The 23,195-nt window shown below is 42.1% G+C and overlaps 1 protein-coding gene across 1 annotated transcript in view; it reads right to left on the reverse strand.

Moving 5' to 3' along the window:
• The window catches only part of COL24A1 (collagen type XXIV alpha 1 chain), an 897,023-nt gene that overhangs the window by 801,908 nt on the left and 71,920 nt on the right, over nt 1-23,195 (reverse strand). Inside the window, exon 3 of the mRNA XM_086954096.1 lies at nt 12,672-14,029. Within this exon, the coding sequence (XP_086810222.1) occupies nt 12,672-14,029 (1,358 nt within the window). The remainder of the gene's footprint in view (nt 1-12,671; nt 14,030-23,195) is intronic.

Here is a 23,195-nt window from a genome sequence, read left to right on the forward strand (position 1 = left end):
TCTGAATCCTGCAGAGGTTGACCGTCCTCTGGGTATGCAAAGGAGTAATCTTGCTGCGACATTTTGTACGGACTGCAATTTTTTGAAATTGTCAATGCCCAAAAATAGGGCATTGCAGTAGTCTAGCTTGGATAAAAAGAGTGCTACCATCACCGTCTTTTGCAACTCTTGAGAGATGTATGGAAAAGATGTTCTCAAAGATTTTAGTAGAAAAAAGCAGGATGAAGTGAGGCTGTTTACCTGGGCACCACAGTTCAATTTGTCATCAAAGATGATCCCTAAGTGGCTAGCACGGCGTTACAGGATATTATGTTCAATGGTGATTTACTGGATATTTTCGGGTCCGCCATCCGGGGCTTAGGGAGGGAACATGTATTTCTAGCCACCATGCGGCTGGTCCCATTTGGACTATTGGTTGGTGTCGCAGGATGTCGCCGCCTGGACGCTCGAGGTGGTTCACCTGGCGCACTCGCGATCAGATCATGCCCCATGTATGCTTAAACTATGCTTGCCGGGTGTCCCCCATGCGCTTTCACGTGGCGATTACCCCGCATGCGCTACTAGACGAGGCCTTCAAGGAGGAAATCCGATCTGACATTTCTGAATACTTTACTCTCTATACTGGATCAGTGGACAATGAATCCTCGCTATGGGAGGCTTTTAATGTCGTGATCAGGGGGACAATGTGTAGCACGGCAGGCAGGTGTACAAAAAAGCCATCAGGGGCACTATAGCCGCCTTAGAGGGACAGATAAGGGATATTGAGAAACAATTCTATTCTATGAATGACTCTGCCACAGCTGCACTCCTAAAGGCGAAACTATTGGAATTTGCTGAGGAATCGCAGCAAGAGGTCAAATTTTTGGGGAAATATGCCAAGGCATGACGGTATGGTGAGGGTGACAGACCAGGCCGCACGCTGGCAGGTATGATTCGACCATCCAGGTCCACTGCCTTTATACACGAGATAAACACTGTTGGTGGGGATGTTATTAGGGGCCAATCAGAGATTCTCAATCAGTTCTCCAAGTTTTATTCTTCCCTGTATATAGCCACCTAGGTATCGAGCCAGGAGGGCACGCATGATGTTTTAGACTCTATTGCCCTAGTATGGTTCAACAATGCACCCAGAGTTTATCTGGACCTCCCCATTACGGTGGAGGACGTAACAAAAGTCATAAAAAGTTTGCCGCTTAATAAAGCCTCCGGACCAGATGGCCTGACTACTGCCTTCTACAAAACATATGCAGAGGAACTGGCCCCTAGATTGCTCACAGTATATAGAGAAGCACTGGAGGCGCCCCTGGCATGCAGCTATATGCCCTATGTGCCCAGGCGCAATTCCTCCATTTTCAGGTGCACCAGACGCCATATCAGCCTTATGTGGCGGTGGAAATTGACGTGGTGTCCCCAGTGCCACTTGAGGTGGTGCTGTACCAGAAGACACAACGTCCTAGGGAAGATGTGCACACGGCAGGCACACTGCGCTGAGTGTGGAGAGCACTCCAGAAGAGAGCTAACATCCCGGTTCTGTATGCGCCATCTATACCACTAGCGCGTAACCCAGTGCTACCCTGCACTAAGGGTGGGGTGAGTAAGACCCTGGTTGAAGACATGCCACTGCACACATTTGCTGACTTATATCTAAGTGGTGCATTTAGGCCCCCCCCGGCCAGGTCTGTAGATCGCGATGTGTCCTTTGCAGAGCTGTTTTTATATCACAAATTGAAAACTGCCTGTTGCGCACTTTGGGATGGTTTTCCTGAAGCCCCCCCAATGCTGCCAGCTTTAGAGCTTATTCTGAAAACGCCTTCCCCTCGCAAAATAGTCACACGTTTATATACCAGCATGCAAAATACTGCTCCGGTAGTCCAGCCAAAGTCCCTACGTCAGTGGAACAATGAACTTGACCCTCAATTGACAGAAGAAAAGTGGGAATTCTGCTGCAGGCATCTGACTGAGCTTTCCCCAAATTATAGACTTCGTCTAATACATTTTAAATTCCTACATAGATATTACAGGACACCAATCAACCTATACCGCATGAAGCTTAGAGAGGATGACAGATGTTGGCGCTGTGGGTATGCTTCAGCACCATTTTACAAATTGCCTTGGACTGCCCCCGAGTCGCTGCGTTTTGGCAGGAGGTATTTATTGCGGTCGATCAAATTGTTGGCAGAACGGATACCCCCTCACCGACGTTGGACCTCTTGGGTTGTGTGAAAGACACGCCACCAAAACAGCGCAAATTGCATGCACTTCTTTTACTATATGCACGACAACGGGTTGCTATTCATTGGGGGAGAAAGAGGGTATCCAGGTTTAAGTACTGGCTGTCTGATGTGATGTATGGTCACACACAACTTGGAATTTTTTGGGAACTGATGCCCCCGACTTCAAGGCCACAAGACATATGGGAGCCATTCCCGAGTGGGGCTTGCGCTAGAGCGGAGTCCCCGGTTCCCAGTCCCGGTGTGGATACCTAATGCTGTGTTGCCTCTATATAATAGATCAGTTTTGTAATGTGCTTGTATAATTTTCACCATGTATGACTTTGACCTGATGGGTATGGATGTATTATAATTTTTGGTTTAGGCCCGACGCTCCATGTGATCTTTTCGGATACGAAATGGATTACACTACAATTGTGATGTATGTGATCATGTTGCTACCTGACCTGCATGTGCGGATTGCTTGATGTATTATTCCATATGTGTAACTCTAATGTCTTGTATTTTGATGCTTTGTATAGTAATGTAACGGCACGCGGGCAGGTGTTTTGGTTGGAACACCTGTTCATATTGTTTGTGCGCAAATTTTGTATAAACCTTAATAATTTTTTTTTTTCCAATGATCCCTAAAATCTTGACCTTATTTACCGGGCGGGGGCATTCTCTGGCCTCGATTGACCACCAGGACTTGTTCCACAGGGACTGGCCCGGGCTGAATTCCATCACCTCTGTCTTGCCTGTGTTTATTTTCAGGAAGCTGTGATTCATCCAGGTCATGATCTCAGTGAGACAGACATGGACCCTGGCTGTTGTGGTCTCAGGCTGATTGGTAACAGAGATGACAAGTTGTGGATCATCAGAGTAAGAGACCAGGGCAAAGCCATGCCTCCTGATACGATTAGCCAGTGGGGTGGCGTAGAGGTTGAACATTGTCGGAGAAAGAGAGGACCCCTGTGGGACACCCCATGGGAGGTGGAACCTGTCAGATTTCAGGCCTTCCCAGAACAATCTCTACTCTCTTGCCTCCAAAAAGGAGGTCAGGAGGGTCAGGGTGGTCCCCTCCACCCATAGAGCCCTCAGCCGCTGCACCAGAACTGTGTGGTTCACGGTGTCAAACGTGGCCTATAGATCCAGGAGCATGAGGATCGCCCTGCGGATCTCTTCGGTAGCAAGGATCAGGGCAGATTCGATGGAATGGCATGAGCAGAAACCATGCTGGGAGGTGTCTAATAGTTTATTAACATCTAAGTGGTCAGTCAGCACTGTGTTAAGTTGTTTTTCCAGGATCTTAGCCACAATTGGTAGGCCAGCAATAGGGCAATAGTTTTTTGGTACGATGGGGTCCAGATTGGGTTTCTTTAAAAGAGGTGTAATCAATGCTTTTTTCCAAATGTCTGGATAGCAGCCTGATTCCAGGACTTGGTTTAAGAGAGGGGTGAGATTGTCACAGATCTTATGGGCAGCCTGATGCATGATAGTAGGGGGACAAGTGTCAATAGGTGAGCCGTTTTTTATAGAAATCAGGAGTTTTTGTACTTCCTTGCTTTTTATTGGTTGGAAACAGGATAATCTGCAATGGGTTGGTCCCATTAGTACTTTTATATCCTGAGGCACTGGGGCAGTTAGGAAGTCGTTGTAGATTCCTTGCACCTTTTCTTGAAAAAAACGAGGTAAGTTTGTTGCACAAGGCTTGATCAGGCTTGAAGGCATTATTCTGTTGCGGTTTAGCTAGCATTTTGACAGATTTAAACAGTTCCTTAGTTGCCAGCCTCCTATATTTTGGTTGTGAAAAAAAGATTTTTTTGCGGCAGTAATTGCCTCTTTGTATTGTAGGATAGCTGATTTATATGTTAATTTCGTTTGATTATCATAGTCTTGTCTCCAGAGACGCTCGGCTCTTCTACAGTTAATTTTTAAACATTTGAACTCTGGAGTGCACCAGGGTGATGATATCTTGGCTCTCTTCACCGTCACTAGTTTTTTAGGTGCAACAGTAGCCAGCCATTGAACTGCAGGGCTGCTGTTTTGTTATCCTTTTCTAGTGTGCCAGGAAAGTAGTCAAGGGCCGACTCTCAAAGTCACTGTCCTTGACTTTATTCCAGCGCCTAATTTGTACCTTAGATGGCTTGGCCTGTGTACAAAGATGTGGCTGCGTGACTTTGATGTTAAAATGAATAGCCTTGTGATCTCTCCACGGCTAGCAAATTAGTCAGAGTAATGTCAGGGTTGATTGTAAAAATCCCATCTAGTGTGTGTCCTGCCTGGTGGGTGGGTTCAGTTATAAGTTGGTTTAAGCTAAAAGCATCAAGATTATCCAGCAGTCTAATTGTATCCATGTTATTTTTAGATTCTAAATGGTAGTTAAAATCCCGAAGGATTGTGAGGAAGTAAGGGTCAGTGTATGACTCCAAAGCGTCAAAAGGGCTTGAGAAAAGCCGCGTTCGTGCCAGGTGGACGATAAATTAATATACCCTGAAATATTGAGAGGTCATTTAGCTTTATACAGAAATGCAGTGCTTCTTTAGGCAGTACAAAGATAGCCTCCACGCGTACATTTAAGTGATCTCGGTAGATAATTGCTATCCCCCCCCCTTTTACCTTTCTCCCTGTCCTGTGAGAGAAAAGTGTAGCCTACTAGTAGAGCAATGTTCTAGTCTGGCGCTGATGTGGTGTCTGTTCAGGTTTCGGTCACGAAAACTAAATCTGGTGTGGAGAGTTGAATTAGATCTTCCGGCTGATATTTGTGCTTCACTACGGAACGGGCATTCAGCAGGAGACACTTGACAGACACCGTTGATGTTGACTTAGGATCATTGATGATCCCATTTATATACTTATCCCTACCACCATTCTCTCTATCTCTGCAGATTTCAGGCTTTTTGGCTTCCCACCCTTTCCCTGGCTTATTTATAGGCGTGGGGACCAAAAGGGAATCGGAATTGTTTTAAAGGGACAGTTAGTGCAGAGAGCCTCGGTCCCGTCCAGGTTTTGTGCAAGTATGTTGTGAAGTGCATGTGTGCTTCCTCGCAGTTCGAGCAGTTTTTCCCTACCTTTATGTATGTGGCCCAGTTTAGCCAGGGGTTCTGGCGCTGGTCGCACTCCGGGTGCCGACGAGCAGTGATATGCACGCCCGCTGCACGCGCCCAATGAACGGTGGCTCTAGCAAGCTAAATATAGTGGTGGAGAGCGGAAAAGACTAGAGCTTCAACTCCGGTGCAGTACGGTCCCGTCTAACTTCTGTGTACACAGGGGTTGAACGCCAAGGCTGGTAATGGTTTGCTAAGAAGACTTGAGTGGATCTGGAATTTTAAAAGCAGGTACAGTGCAAGTAGTCAAAGTTTAGAAGTTGAGCTATTGTGGTGCAAAAGATCAAATTAGTGCAACAACGCAGTGGTTTTGAAGGAAGCGAGTTTTAAGTTAAAAACAAAATGCAAACAATCAGGTTAGTGCAAGCAGCGCAATCGTTTTAAAAATAGTGGGATTCACAATGTGGCCAAACTAGTGTCCTGCCACCCACACACTGCGCGGTCGCTCCAGCGTGCTAGATATAGTGGTGGAGGGCGGAAAAGACTAGAGTGTCAACCCCGGTGCAGTGCAGTCCTGTCTAACTTCCGGGTACCGTGGGGGTCGAACGCCAAGGCTGGTAATGGTTTGCTAAGAAGAATTGAGTGGATATGAAGTTTTAAAAGCAGGTACAGTGCAAGTAGTCAAAGTTTAGAAGTTGAGCAATTGTGGTGCTAAAGATCAAATTAGTGCAACAACGCAGTGGTTTTGAAGGAAGCGAGTTTTAAGTTAAAAACAAAATGCAAACGATCAGGTTAGTGCAAGCAGCGCAATCGTTTTAAAAATAGTGGGATTCACAATGTGGCCAAACTAGTGTCATGCCACCAACACACTGTGCGGTCGCTCCAGCGTGCTAGATATAGTGGGGGAGGGCGGAAAAGACTAGAGAGTCAACCCCAGTGTAGTACGGCCGCGTCTAACTTCCGGGTACCACAGGGTCGAACACCACGGCTGGCAATGGTTTGCTAAGAAGACTTGAGCGGATATGGAGTTTTAAAAGCAGGTACAATGCAAGCTTTCTACTGCTCCACTTTTACCCAGTGTAAGAAGACACATGCATCCTTCACACCCCAAAGAAAGGTTCGGGACAGCCAGCAAATAAGCGGGCCACAGCCCTCATATGTCTTCAGGTCACAAGGGTATCAGTAGTTCCTCAGCATATAGTTTCAATTGTTCTTTGCAGTATACCATATCCAATATCTATTTCTTTTTGGTGGGTGCCTCATGTTTGCCTCAATTCATCGTCACTCTCCTCTTAGCCAATAATAGTGCCACTGCTATGAGTCTGCGATTCGCAAGCTTCCCGTCCTTAACCAGGCCCACTAGTTATAGAAGCGGACGATAGAGCACTGGCTTCAGCACCATGTACATCAGGGCCTCTGTGATTTGCATCCAGAAATGCTGTACAAGGGGGCAGGACTTTGCCAAATACAAGAAATCTGCATCAAACACCCCACACCTCAAACAGTTAGCCTCCTTTCTCAGCCCACATTTGTATACGTTTGCCATTGTATAGTACATTTGGTGGAGATATTTGAAATGAATTATGCCAAAGTTACAGTTAGGGGTAAGCATGCTAGTATGTGCACAACAAAAAGCCCAATCCATCAGCTCCAATAGCAGGTTCAACCACCTCATTCCATTTCTCCAGAGCCGAATCAGGGGCTGGGGTCTATCATTCTGTACTGAGGCATGCAACTTCATAATGAGTGACCTGCATGTGTCGTTAGTCAGTAAGACGTGTAGTGCCTTGACCGTAGGGGGATCCTTCGGGAATTGTGGGTGCACCTCCTTAAACGAAGCATGGAGATGGAAGTAAATGAATGTCAGCAAGGGGGTATGACGCTGTGTATACGATATATCGTCTAACACAATGAATGTTCCCCCGGAGTAGACATCCCTCGTGGTGGTTAACCTTGCCCTGCCAAGGATCTCCAGAGCTTGTGGTGCCTGAGGGACTGACAGGGTGGTATAGCAGGCGAAGTGCTGAGGTATATAGGGGGCTTGTGCTCCAATTGTATGTCATGCTTTTGTGGTGCAGTGAATGGTGTTAAATTCAGTCTTATCAATAGGAGGGGGTTTAGCAGCAGGATGATGTTTAGTGAGAGCGGGCTGGCATCATCATGTTCAATTGCTAGGTATAGGATGCAATCATGGAGAAGGTAACAATAGTGTGTGAAGTGAACTTGTGCACACAAGTAATAGAGCTCTACATCTGGTGATCCAAAACCTTCCTATGCATATGATAATGTGAGTGTGTCCCATCAAATCCTGGGTTCTTTGCCCGCCCATGCCAGTGTTATCAAGTGTGTTCTAAGTGTTTTGGAAAAGTGTTGTGAGAGCACAATAGGGATGTTGGTGAATAGGTCAAGAAACTTGGGTAGGCTCCACATCTTCATGACAGTCATTCTATCTGTCATTGACAGTACCAGACTAGCCCATCTGTGCACCTGATCCTCACACTGTGTCATGGCTCTGCCATAGTTGTATTGAAGCACCAATTCCGGGTCATTGTGATTGCAGATCCCCAAATACTTCACAGGGTCAGTGCTCCACAATAAGGGAAAATCCAATGGATACAAATTGGTGGCCAGAGTCAAGGGGAAGATAACAGACTTGGACCATTTAATGCTCAGGCCTGAATAATGATCAAAATGAATGAGTGGTAAGGTTTTTCACATACAACAGCATATCATCTGCATATAACAAAATACTTAGAGACCGCAGCATGAATCTTAATGCGGAGTTGGCATATCTTTGGCAATGGATGCTAGTGGTTCCAAAATGATCGCAAATATTAATGGGGATAAAGGGCATTCATGTCTAGTGCCCCTATGGATATGAAGTACCTCAGACATGGCCCCACTGATTCGTACTCAAGCCACTGGGTCAGTGTATAGCAAGCGAATCCACTGCAGGAAGGTCAGAGGGATCCCCATGCGAATCAGGATATTAAACATGTATTCCAATTCAATTGCGTCAAAGGCTTTAGTGGCTTCAAATAGGATTGCCACTGCCTTTAGGGAGGGATTCAATTGATACAATATTACAAAGATCATGTGGAAATGATGTGTAGTTGAATGGACGGGGATAAACTCAGACGGTCCAACAGCCCAACCTAGCAGAAGTGGCTGCAGTCATGTCGCCTGGATTTTGGTAATAATATTTACATCTGTTTTCATTAAGGAAAGTAGTCAGTAGGACTCACAGTACTCAAATGCTTTATTGGGTTTTAGTCGTCAAATAATTAGTGCCTCTCTAAAGGAGGGTGGCAGATTCTGCTTGTTATATGCTTCCTATATAGTGCATGGAGATGGGGTGCAAGGATAATTGCATATTCTTTATGGAATTCACTGGTCAGGCTGTCACAGCCCAGGGCCTTGCCATTGGGTAGCATGCATATGGCATTCTTAATATGATCTATTGTTATAGATTAAGTAAGATATCTTCGCTGGCCTGTAGAGAGCCATTCCAGAGCGACACCCTCCAGATAATGAGCAATGCTTTCTGCAGAAGGACAGTTTTGTGCGCTAAACAGATGTGTGTTGAAGCATGTAAAGCCTGCAAGGATAGGAGGTGTATAATAGCGATAAGTGCCCTCAGGGGAGGCATTTTTAGAAATATAGGCGTGGACCATGGGGGCCTTGATCTCGGTGGCTGGATTATGGCATGGTGGTCTCCCCTCCCCATATGACCTTGCCACATAGCGCCTAGACAAGTATCTTACTTCCTGCACAGTGGTATCATTGAAGTTGGTAGCTTGCTATTGAATGGAAGCCAGTATGCTGGGGTTTGGATGAGACTGATAGTCCTGCTCAAGGGACTGTAGAGGTTCCTCTATTGCAAATTGATCAAGTAGATTACTTGAAGAAGTATAGATGACAGGAATGTCCTAAGTGTTTGGAAAATTCACTTGAGAATCTATTTTCTGTTGGAAGTTTGCTGTTGGATAGCAACCAATTGATTGAACAGTCTCTTGGAGTTTGTATCCCTATTCAGGCATGAAAACATTTTCAAAAGGAGAATTATTCATTTTCTAAATAACTGACATTCTTACTTTTTTAACTTGTACACACTTGAATAGAATATTTTGAATTGGCTGCTTATTTGATTGATTAATCGCTTCATTAGACATCTGAGCCAACAAGTTACTAATTTAGAGTCACTGACTACTTGCCAATTGACATTTCTTACAATCCAATGTGGTACGTTTTACTGGTCATAACTTACTGCCTTTTTACTGTTTATGGAGGAAATCGCACGGTGCCCCACTCCATTTCCCTGCAGTTTATCACACGTTTCATTAGGGGTTTCTTGTCTCCTGTTTGCTCCTCAGCTTTACTGTCTATTAGTAGATGTTTGCTCTTCCTTGTCCTCTCTGATCTTGCTTCAAGTATGAATCAAAACACTTCTGACTTTTTCATGTTTGTAAGTACTTAGCTTCTATCCCCTTGGGGGAGTTCTTTTAAGCCTGATTTATTTCATGCTTTCAGTTTTTCCTCCCCTTTATGTATTCACTCCTGCCCATAATTAAGAATGACTTAACATACAGTTGGAAAAGATGTAAACTTGGACTACTTTGGATTCTGTTGGGTTTCCATTTACTTTGTATCCAATTGAAGACTTAATGGGTGGACACAATGCTGAGTTTCTCTCGCATTGGAACAAACTCAATCTACTCTTAACATGGTTAGTAATAACTCCGTGGAATGTCTTGGTGTTATTTAGAACAGTAGTTTGAGATATTTAATCAAATAAACAGTGCTGTTCAAATGCTTTTCAGATGAACATTATTAAATAAATAGGAGTCATGGCAGAAACAATGCATTCCAGTTGAGTTATAGATTTTAAAGATTGTGATTAGATGTGGAGTCTCTCATAATATGAATATTCCATGGAGTTGTAAAAGTGCCAGTAGTTTTTATCTATGACAAACATACTGTTTTTAACTTTTTAATAATATGTTTTGTACATGCTTTTATGGTTTTCTATAAAGAAATCGAATAAAGTTCATTTTGATTTTGACTTTGACTTATATATTTGACAAGTACTTAGATCATCTGCAAACAATAATTCCACGCAGGGTATACCATCTCCCAATATATGACACTTACTTGAGGAGGGTGTTTTAGGTAATAAAGGTTCAAAACACTATGGCTACAAATCATGGGACACCCTGCTTAAATTATTTGCAACTACGTTTATGCATATGATTACCAACTTAGTCCACGTCAACAATGATGCAGTCCTACACTCATCTGCGGTTCATTAACAACCTGGGGCATTCTGCCAGTTGATCAAATTGAACTAATACACCTGACAGACAATATTTTGTAAACGAAAAGTCCAAGAATGCAGCACTATGACCTTGATATAAGTTCAGTATATAATGCTTAAAATAGTTAAAGAATTTAAACTGCACTTTTCAAAATGTAAAAGTAATTAGTCACACATTGCAATGCAAGCACTGTGCAGGAAATGGAATGATACATCAAATTATCAATATCACGACATGGGAAACAAAACTCCTCTCACTGCAGCCAAAGTCCATTAAATATATATATTCAAATAATTTGTAAAACTACGTATTGCAGATAGCCAACTGTCAAGCCTTACCTAACCACGGTAAACTATGCACGCTAGATGGAGTAAGATGTGAACTCTATTGTGCACATCTTCGGGATTTGATGAAGACGGAAAGCAGATACTTATAATCAATACTATTATCTTCTGGGCCTAGCTCTGACAGCAGTCTCCCAATGAGTCTTCGAGTCTTGAAATTTTGGTGACATCACCTTCCCATTTAACAGCTCTAAGATATACAGGTAGGCTCCCCTATGGGTATCCAAAGTGATGGTCAAAGAAAATGTCAGCAGGAAATTTAGATGCAAATACCCACTGGCCAAACCAGAGACAATGTTGAAAGGAGCTTTTCAATTCAACATGGCAGAACTATTCTGATAAGGCAGAAAAGTTACTTTTTTGGATGAGTAAAAGAGACAGCCTTATTGAGTTTGGTCTGGTCAATTTAAAGAACTAGAATCTGTTGAAGAAGATGGTTGCAGTAACAGCTTCCAAGTTTTCAGACACAAGTACAAATTAAGTTGTTTCTCTTAGGGGATGTCCCCTGAAGGTATATGGCGATTTGCTAACATTATAAAACTAGCATCTCTTACTTCAATGAGTATCTTGCCTTACAAAATACACTTTCTACTTTGAATATAGTGGTTATGTTAGTGCATACGTCTGTGGCAGAATGCAATTATTTTTTTACACCAGACAATTAATAGATACTTCCCCACAAACACCAAGTTCTAAAAGCATGGCTATTGTATAATCTATGTCTGACTTTGTCATTCCCAATTCCTAATTTTTTAACCACATCTCACCGCAACATGTTAATGATCACGTTATTTGTCACTTCAACTGAGATTATTATATCCTTCTCTTATAACATTCTTAGCAGAAGTTAATATAAAAACTGTCAAAAAAAAGGAATGGGAAAATTAAAAAAAAGACAACAATGGGTATGTGCAAGCTGCTATTAATATGAAACATTCATTCATCAAATATTATCAAATCAACTAAACGCGTAATTTATAAAATGTCTTACAATTTATATATCTAATTGTATGCACTAATATCAATATTTTGGAGTTCCTATTGGCACATTAACATACAAATTAAATTGAAACAATATATATGATTATTTTAAACTTGTTAGATTTAATCATTATTTTCAGAAACATAATCTCTGTCCAGCATTAGTGATGCGTGACAAAAGAGTAAGCATAATTGCCTTGCTAGGACAATATTAGTTACCATTAACAAATGCCCCAAGTAAAAGTCTTAGCAGACAGATGGTTTCCAATCAAGTCATTATAATTTTTAATTTAAAAGAGTGCTATCTTGTTGAGAGGACAATATTGTTTTATTGCTATAATACGTCTTCCCTTAATTCACATTTTATCTTCTTTCTTTTCTTATGCAAGATTCTTGACCTAAAAGCATCCACTAACCCGGCACTTTTTGTAAGTCTCCTGTCTCCATATTTTTGCTGTTTAAAATCTTGGCAATGTTTTAGATGAAAAGAAAACAAAACATCTGGAGTGTCTACAACTTGCCACTTTCACAGAATTGAGTATGGCTGAACTCAGCCAGCTATAAAGGGAAAAAAACGTTTCTGGAACCTCTTGCCAAAACGACATTCTAGAGAAAAAGCATGCCTTATTGAAATCATAAATTTGGACTGCGTATTCAGGATATGCTTCTTTCACAGTTCTGGCACTCTCTTCGGGGTTTAATCCAAAGCCTTCCATTCAAAGTATATTAAACAAAAACAGAGTATGATAGGAATATATAATTGAGAGTACTCACAGGTGGTCCGGTGTCGCCCTTTGGCCCTCTTAGCTGCTCCATGTCGAACATTCTGCTAAGTTCTTCATAATCATAATCATAATTTTCAATGTCAATTTCATAGTTGTTTTCAGAGTTATATATATCTTCATCCTCTAATAGGCTTTCCTCCCAGGGATCCACGTGATTATACACAGATGGGTCGAAGGATGCTCTGTAAAGCGTCTGGTTAACGATCTGCTGCATTTCCTTAAATCCTTCTGAGTGGTGTTTTGATTTGCTGTTTTTCCTGCTGCTGTTTTTAATCCTATTGCGTTTTTCAGGCGGGTTTGCTGGTGGGGTCTCAATCTGTGTAGTAGGGTCCCTGTCAGCCCCTTCAGTGTTGTTATCAGATAGATTTTGCTGGGTCTCAGATTTTTTTCTGGTGTTATTCCTTTTTTCACTCTGATCTGTTTTGGGTGCTGATGCTCTAAATCTCTCCTGAGCAGTAGAATTTCTACTGTCAAGATTTGGAAGTTTTGCTTTTCCTGCCCTTGAGATGAAGGTGGTCAATGAGGACTTTGATGATGAGGAAAGAGTTGGTCGAATGGGTTTCTTTGGTGGGCTGGTTGGCACTGTTTTGTGAAATAAAGTGGGCTCTCTACTTGTACTTTGTAGTGTTTGCTTTGACAGCAGTTCATAGTAAGACTCTTTTCTCTTCGGAGACACTGAGGATGATCTTGATGTTGTGTGGGTTTGCGCCTCCTGAGATCGGTATGTGTCAGCTTGGCGGCATTGCTTTTTTATGTATTTACAATAGTTTGCTGAGGCTTGTGCCGAAGGGATGATATCCAGTTGGCATACTATGCCTTCAAAGTGTACTGAATGAAAGTTTATTCTTCCTAGAGTAAACGAACCAGCAGAGTCAAAGGTTGGCACTGTGGAAACAGCCTCTTTGCTGAGATGTTTCTTCCCACACTCTGCAAACATGGAGACGGTTTTGTCTCTAACATCAATAGCGAATGAGTGCCACTGTTCATCGTGGACACTGTAATCGAAGGACACAGAATGCTTTCCTCCCACATACACCACAACCTTTCTTGGTAGGAGTTGCACACCAAACTGCAACCTATGTTTTGTGTTCCTTAAGCTGAAAAGAAAAGCATTGTTTACTCTATGAGAGCGCAGTGCAACCAGCACCATGAATGGTTGTCGAAAGCTTGAGGGAATTATTTGGTCTATTGTTCTCTCAATGTGTATATCACTTTCCAAAACTAGTCCTGTAGGAGTTAAGCGGATTCCGTGAGGTAATGGGATATGTGATCCTGGCAATGCAGTCACTGTGGATAGATTTCCTACTTCTTTGCCGCCAAAGCCTAATTGGTGGAGAACATCGATGCCTGTTACAAAAAAAAAGAAAGAAATATTATATAGGGATTGTACATTTCACACCCGCAGGAACTAATCATAGAGCTGTGGATTCACAATTTAAACGTTTTATGAAGGATGAAGCACTAACTTTCCAATCAGTCAACTTATGACAAACGCATACAGTTCAACAATTTAAATGTTAGGTCGAGGTATAGACTTTCAGGTTGATATGAAGATACAACACAGCAATCTAGGACCAAAAATACCATAAACCAATGGTGGCAGGGAAAGTGACAGAGTCAGGTTCAATGTCATAGAAACTAAAGTGCGGTTTTGGAGGGGTGTAGGAACATGTTTGGGAAATGTCTTCTATAAAGACTTGTATACTGGGCCAAAATTGATTTAATATAGGGGTGGGTGGAATTGGCGGAGTTTCATTTTGTGGAACTCCACGGAATTACAATAAAATACCACAGATTTCTGCGAGGGGGCAGTGTGGGCACCATAATGTACAGTGCATACCCCTCGGTGCCTTTATATAAGAATGTAACGGCACCGATGGGTATCCACTCTAGTGCAAACCCCTCTGTGCCCTTAAATAGTTATGTAAGGGCACCAAGGGGTACATGGTGCACTCCAGTGCAGTGCACACCTCTCAGTGCTCTTCCATACCTATGCAACAGCAACACGAGGTACGATCTACACTGTAGTGCAGTGCATATCCCTCAGTGCACTCCTGTGCAGTGCATACCCATCAGTGCACTTACATACTTATCTAAGTGCAACGAGAGGTATGCGCTGCACTGTAACGCAGTTCATACCCTTCGGTGCCCTTACGTAAGTATAATGGGTTCTGTGTAGGTTTCTGAGTGTACAGGTACCCCTGCCAATTACCACTTAAGTTATGCTATCCTATTCTCTATTCATTCCCTTTATCTTTCACTGCTAAAGGAGCCTCTCTTCTGTTTCTATACACTAGTATCTCAAACTTTTCATCTGTCTGACATTCATTGCGAATCGTTTTGTATCTTAATATTGATAGGAGAATTTAAATTTGTTTGAATATTACATGCTTTCACTTATTTCCCTTTATACATGTTTAATACGCCGTGTTACTGAGAGAATGTGGCACAGTATCTACTTTGAGTGATATTAACTTTTTGATGATTATCGTTTTGATAGCACCTAGTTCATTTGGTGTGCCTACCGCCTATTGCCTTTTTGTTTTCCATAATCTCTTGAAGGGTACGCATATATTGAGGAGAATCATTAATATGGTTTAATTTGTAGTGCCTAAATATTTCATATGTTCTTTCTACATCACTCACGCGTCACCGCACAACCGGCTCGGTCCTTCTATTTGTGTAGAATATGAAGCTCAGAATGAACAAGTAATTCTGTATTAACTTATATACATTGTTTTGGGATCTGGGTGACCCACTAAGTTCTTTAAATACCCATAATTTCTCGTTTTCTCAGGATACATGCTTGAATTTTGTCAGTGAGGTTTTATCCTTTTAATCTGTGCATTGTCATGGTCTTCATGTTTATTAGCTTCTTTTTTCACAATATAGGGTTTGCACTCACATGAGGTGTTTTTCCTGCGCATTATCACCATTGAATGTGTCACCATCATGTGTATTTTTCTTTTTTTTACCAGATAATGTTTTCCACATTTCTTTACCCCCAGCCCTGAAAAGTCACAAGTACAACACCCGCATGACAAAACACGTGTTGGCTGGTTGCTTGCCTGGATGTTACCATTCCTTCCTAGCAGGATGGTTTAAATATATTTCACTTGAAAATCAACCTTTCGGACTTGTCCAACTTGTCTCATTATTTACTTATGTTCATTGGACTATGAATTTGATTACAATATAATTTACCTAGCGTGTGCATAGGATTTGTGTCCCTTACGTAAGTATGTTGGGGCACCGAAGGGTATCCACTCCGGTGAAGGCACCAAGAGATATGTGCACTACAGGGATGATTAAACAGGGCTGGAAGAGGGAGCAGTGCCTCTATCTTTTAAAATCACAGCAGAGTAAATACTTATGTAAGGGCACCAAGGGGTACATGGTGCACTCCAGTGCAGTGCATACCTCTCAGTGCTCTTCCATACCTATGCAACAGCAATAAGCGGTACGATCTACACTTAAGTGCAGTGCATACCCCTCAGTGCACTCCAGTGCAGTGCATACCCATCAGTGCACTTACATACTTATCTAAGTGCAACGAGAGGTATGCGCTGCACTGTAACGCAGTCCAAATCCCTCGGTGCCCTTACGTAAGTATGTTGGGGCACCGAAGGGTATCCACTCCAGTGAAGCCACCAAGAGATATGTGCACTACAGGGATGATTAAACAGGGCTGGAAGAGGGAGCAGTGCCTCTATGTTTTAAAATCACAGCAGAGTAAAGCTTAACCTGCTGTGGTCTTTTAAAAGAAGAGGGACTGCTCCTTCTCAGCCATGTTTAAGTACTGTTACAGTGCTGATTTAATTCCACCAGCGGAATGGCAAAATTAAATAGTAAATTACTCCTGTAACGTGGAATTGCTAAATTACCCTAAGAACGCATTCAATAGAGAACTTTCCCAGTATGAATTGTAACTTGTATGCTTCATATTTGCATAATTATTTGGGATTTTGGCCATATTGAAGGTTACATGTTTTGTCTGCAAGAGTACACAAAGGATGACTAAGGCATCGAAACATCTCTGCAGTTTATATTGAACTGGCATAACACTAACTAAGAGCTCACAGGTGGACTACCCACTAACAGGGACGTCATTTTACACTACAGGGAAAACATAAATAGTGGTTGTCACGTAGCCTGTATATCTTTCTCTATCTACTGCCATCTTCCGCCACTGGATACCTGGCAGTCTGACCAACGATAATCAACATGTCCCTATCCTTCTCCTAAACCGCAGTATCCCGTCTATACCTCCGTCACTGTACTTGACCCTTTGGATCATAGATGTAAACGACTTAAAACTTCTAAACATGCAGTGCAACCTTGCAATTACATATATTATGCTATCATTACACCGTGAGACACATATAATGTATTCATTTAAAGGGGTTGTTGCAAAATACAATTTTAGTCTACATGTGTGCTGCCCCAGTCTCGATCTGAAAGAGATGAACCCAAATATGCCCCTCAATTATCTATAACAGCTGACTCCTACCTGCTGCTGGTAGATCTGCTAGCTTCAAATAACCATGAGATGTGCCTCCCGTCTGCACCAAGTAACCCATTGGCTTTACTGGGGACATGGTCCTCCAGGATCTAATGGAAATCTGGTCATAGTCTTCAGACTTCTGCCCTCACAGTGCAAATGGAAGAAAAGATATAGTCACTGTCCCAACTGTGCAGGAAATTACCAGATCTCCAGAAGATTGACTGGAAAACATAACATATGGTTCTGGTATTCTTGATGTCCTACCTCAGAGTAGTTGTTTTGTTTCCACGGCCTCCTGAAGAGTGGTGATTGCACCACTTAGCTCAAAAACATACCTCCTTAGCAGTAAGAATAATAGAGGAATTGGGTTTTATAGTGAACAGAAAGAAGTCCTGCCTGATCCCCAGTCAAGAGACTATTTTTCTGGGTTTTCAGATCTCGACCTCGGATTGTGTCTTGAGGTTACCTATGGAGAAAGTGAGGAGGATTCACAGAGAGGTCTGGAAATTACTCTTCAGGGACTCGACCATCCTGAGACAGGTGGCAAGGGTTATAGGCCTTCTTACAGCCTCAATCGAAGCGATATTCCCGGCACCTCTCCACTATCAAGCGATGCAAAGGTTGAGAACCTTGTATTTGAACAAAGGCGTGACTTATTCTCAGAAAGTACGTCTGGATTCAGAATCCAGGGAATAACTAGCCTGGTGGTTAGAGAACCTCGAAGCCTGGAATGGCCGTGCAATATTCGGTCAGATCCCAGATATGATTATAGAGTCGGACTCGAGTCTTCAGGGTTGGGGCGCAAGATGTGGTTCCTTGACTACAGGAGGAACATGGACAGCTCAGGATAAGGAAATGCACATCAATTACCAGGAATTGTTGGCAGGCTCTTTTGCAGTGAAGAGCTTCACAAAAGATCAGGTAAAGTGTTGCATTCTCCTGAAGATGGACAACATCTCAGCGGTCAGATATGTGAACAAGCTAGGGGGCCCTCGCTCGAAGGCTCTAGCAGATCTGGCAAAAGAATTCTGGCACTTGTGTCTGAGCAGAAATATTATGGTTCTAGCTCAATATTTGCCTGGCGTGAACAACTCCATCACCGACTGGAATTCACGTCAACTGAAACACTTCAGCGATTGGAAGCTCAACAATCAAATCTTTTCTTTATTGAAGAAGATTTGGGGTTCCCTTCTCATAGATCTCTTTGCGAATCGCACCAATGCACAGATTCGGAGATTATTCAGTTGGAGACCAGATCCGATGGTGGAAGCAGTGGATGCTCTAATGCAACCATGGGTAGACTCTCCTTGCTATGCGTTTCCCCCCTTTGCTCTTATTCAGAGAGTCCTACTCAAAGTCATAATGGACAAACCGGAAATTGTTCTAATTATCCCCTGCTGGCCGTCTCAAGTATGGTACCCTGATCTTTTAGAAATGCTGATTGCAGACCCAGTACTTCTTCCGGACATACCAGATTTACTAATCAAAGCTTCGGGAGACTTTCACGACTTGGTCCTTCAAGGTCATCTCAGACTAATGGCCTGTTTAATTTCGGGAGAGCCTCTCAATTGTCAGGCTTATCTTCGGAGGCTTCGAATCTTATCAAGGACTCTTGGGCACCTGAAACCTCAAAGGCATACAGGTTGGCTTGGAAAAAATGGTACTGTTGGTGTACTTCAAGGGATCTGGATCCCATTTCCGCTCCTTTAGTTGAAGTTGTAAACTATCTCTCAGAAATTTTCCTCGGGGGGAAAGCATATAGTACCATTAATATCGCTAGATCAGCTATCTCTTCGGGACACGATTTAGTTGATAGTCTTTCCGTTGGACAACATGATGTCGTAAGGAGGCTCTTAAGATGTGTAAGAATTAAAGCTCCCCCTGGAGCTAAATATTCTTCGCTATGGGATGTGGATTTCGTTTTGAAAGAACTCATGTCTTGGAGCGAAAATGAATTTTTGTCTCTCAGGGATCTGTCCTTAAAATTAGTCATGTTGTTATGTTTAATTTCATTTCAGATAACTTCTGATGTGAGAGCTCTGGAAATCTCCGGTCGCAGGTTTGTTCCTGAGGGTATTTGCTTCACCATCTCAAAGAGAACTAAAACTATGTCTAGGACTACTTTCTATCCAAGCTTTGATGATTGTAGAAAACTTTGTGTTGTAAGATGTATATGTGAATATGAAAAAAGAAGCGAATGTCTGAGGGATGAGTCACAATTAATTATTTCCTTTAGACACCCTCATAAGGCTGTTTCCCCTCCTACTCTAGCTCGCTGGGTTAGAAGGGTAATGTCTAGGGCGGGGATTGATTTATCAAAGTTTGGTGCTCATTCTGCTAGAGGGGCAAAGGCCTTCTTTTTAGAGGTGGTTTATCAGCCATCTTGTCAACGGCTGATTGGTCTTCTGACTCTGTTTGTAAGAAATTATATTTCAATTCTCTGGACTGTCCGGTGTTGAATATTATGGCAAGGCTTTAAACATGCATAATATTGGCCTCCGTGCCTTGCCATAAAATTTAGATTTTCCACAGTTCAGTGGGTTGAAAATCATGATTTTATTAAAGACACAGAGGCTGATATTATCCCTCCCTGTCTTTTTTTCCACCCTTGATAACTTCTGTTTAACTTTTTCAGGTGCTGACAATAAGAAGTAATCTGCTATGGATTCTACTCTGGTTGGATTTAAAGTTTCGTGGTTTTACTCGATTTTTCCTGGATTAATTCTATGGACTGTTCACAGCTTGAAGAAGGAATATGGCTGCCCTTCACAGAACCTTGTTAACTTTAGAATGATACATTTTAATTCTAAATTCTTTGCATTGTTTTCTGTTGCTGCTTTGAGTTGGCAATTAAAGAAATATGCATAATATCAGCCTCTGTGTCTTTAATAAAATCATGATTTTCAACCCACTGAACTGTGGAAAATCTGAATTTCCCATAAATCCATGATTAAAGTTTTCTTCCCAAGTGTAGTTTACTGCAATAGAAATTGATGATTACTTGTTAGGGGATTAGGCAATACTACTACTATGGACTAATCCTCTAACAAAGAACCAAAATGCAATTTAATAATTCAAATTAGGTGTACTGGGAAGGCAAACATGTGAGCTAGTATTGTTTAATTATCCGTGCATCTCTCTTTATGAAGATTCACTCAATTCACTTTCCTGACTGCTTACACTAATTCTGTCCTTGGGAGCACAGCATTCTTGTAATGGTGCTGGACAGACAAAAATAGATTTGGCTAGATTGACCACAGCAACAGCCAAAGTAGCAGTACAAGTTGTGGATGAGCTCATATTTAACAGTTCCTGCTTGGCTGACACAGAGGGGAGAAATCAACCCCCGGCTTTAGCTGCTACAGCGGGATGGGGTTCTTGATGAGCCTCTTCTGTTTGCAGCTCTGCTGACAAAGGTACATAATGAACGTTAAAGGATGGGTAAGTGGGTGAATGGATGAATAGATGCATGGATAAATGAATAAAAGGATTGATGGAAGGATGGATGGATGAGTAAAGGGAGGGATGGTGGATGGTTGGATGGATGAGCAAAACGGTGAATGGATGGAAGGATGAGTGAACGGATTAATGGATTGAAAAGCTGGATGGATGGACGGAGTAAAAGGGGGATGGATGAATGATCAAAAGGATGGATGGATGAATGAAATGGAGGGTAGATGGATGGCTGGATAGAGGAGTGGATGAGTGAAAGAAAGGGTAGATGAATGGCTTTATTGAGGGTGGGATGGATGGATGAATGAAAGGGTGAACTGATGGATGAGTGAAAGGGGGATTGCAGGAGTAAAAGGATGGATGGATGATTAAAAGGATAGATTGAAGGGAATGGATATGTGAAAGGTGGGGTGACTGAGTGAATGGTGGATGGATAGATATATTTAATTGCTAGGTTTGCACATTGATGGATAGGTTTGGGGAATGGTGACTGACTGACTGATGAAAGAGAGATTGAATGGATGACAATATAAAGGTGTATATCTGTGGGTGGATGGAAGGTTGAAAGGTGAATGTATAGATACTTAGATAGAAGATGAGTCAAAGAATAGATGGATGAGTAAAATGAGGGTAGATAGATGGGTGGATGAAGGGGTGAATGGATGGATGAGTAAAAGGGTGAATAGATGACTCAAAGTTGGGATGGATGGATGGATGGGCCGAAGGGTGGGTGGCTGAGTAAAAAGGTGGATAGATGACCGAAAGTTTGTATGAGTGAATGGGAGGATGGATGGGGTGAAGAGATGGATGGAGTAAAAGGGTGGATGGATAAACTATAGAATGGATGGATGATTGAAAGGATGGATGGGTAGATGAAAGGGGAATGTGAAAAGATGGATGACTGGGTGAAATGGAGAATGGATGGATGGATAGATGGATGGATGGATAAGTTTATGGATAGGTTTGAAGTTGGATAGATAGCGTTGGATATAAATTGGTAGACAAATGGACAGACAGACAAATGGAATACTGACAGACTGACTTGTGAATGAAAGATTTAATGGATGATAGAATGTAAAGGTGAAATGATGGATATCAGAGGGTGAATGGAAGGATACAAGATTGAATAGATTGATTTTTCAATAGAAGAAGCAATCATGCTCTTCTGGGGAGGGTTTTGATTACTTGCGTTGCTTGATTTTTGCCATAACAGCTTTGGTTCAAAGTAGGGGGTATTTTAATTTTCTGGCTACTCCCTTGCTGACACACATTCTGTTCCTGCAACCCAAGAAACATTTCTATTTTCTGCACATAGGTGACATACATCAAGCCATATTTTTAGATCTGGTATTAGCTAAAACATGTTGATTTTACTATCATTATATGTATAACATATTTACTTTTAGGGGATTTCTTTCAGCTTTATTCATCTACTGTTGTGTTATTGTGCCATTTAACATTTTTCTTAAGCCCACTACAGCATACAGAGTGGGTTAGTGGGTCAGCCCACTTCAGCCATTCACTGTGAGTGATGGCATTCTTCCCTTTCACAAAGAGCACATTCACACAAAGTAGTTCCTTAAGTACCTGAACTCTTATTGCCATGCATGCTTTTGGACACCAAAAATACTTTTGCTGTTAGTCAGTGTCCTTTTTAGATTAAAGGTGGGGATGCTGCCGGGTCCTCAAAGTTTTGCTAAACCATGATAAAATAAAACAAGCCCTGTCAAATCCTAAAGGCTGATGGCCAACACAAACCTATTGACTTTGCCAATGCTTGTTTCATTCACCTCTATATCGCTGAGTCACCTTGCAAAACTTCCTCTTGCAAACACAGTTTGCTCTTAAATCAACTGATATAGAAATGACTAGTGAACAAAATAATTTCTTCTCGATTTGAATGAACTGCCAAGCCTGGTTTTGAAACTGTTATTAACTATTCTACAGTTGCACTGAGCATGTGGAATTCTTATCTGGAAACCTCACATTTTAGGATACGATACCATCCAGTTCCATGCCAGCTTCGCCAAAGTCTTATAGGTTCAATTAAAAAGGTGTACCTGTGCAAATTGACCTTCCGGTGTACTTTTGAATTATAGAAGTGGCCACGAACTTGTGAAGCCCCTTATTTAAACATTGCACCTGCACAGTGCGTACTGCATGTTCCCTTAGTTGAGTGGGAGCAGGGACCTCCAGCAAATTACTACACATGTGCACCATATCAACCTTAAAGTCATATTGGCAAAATATGCAACTGGAGACATTAGGCAAGGAGTTGACTGACGGTTAGTGAGTCCAATAGAGACATTTAGGGGCTGCCAGGGACCGCAGAAGGTAAACAGTGCTGTGATGTGCTCAGTTCATTTTCTGCACCTCCGACTGCATTACAATCTTAGCTCTGCAAACCAAATACAGAAAAGCAAAGTATACTCTTCTGAATAAAATAAGGAAATTCAAAAATACATATTTGTTTACAAGATGTTGCCAAGTTTCTTTATTATGAACACATGGAAAGTTATGTGATTGAATAAAAGCTTCATTTCTGTGCTGAGTGAG

Source organism: Lissotriton vulgaris, chromosome 1_1 (assembly GCF_964263255.1).
Source record: "Lissotriton vulgaris chromosome 1_1, aLisVul1.2, whole genome shotgun sequence".
In the NCBI taxonomy this organism is placed as follows: Eukaryota; Metazoa; Chordata; class Amphibia; order Caudata; family Salamandridae; genus Lissotriton; species Lissotriton vulgaris.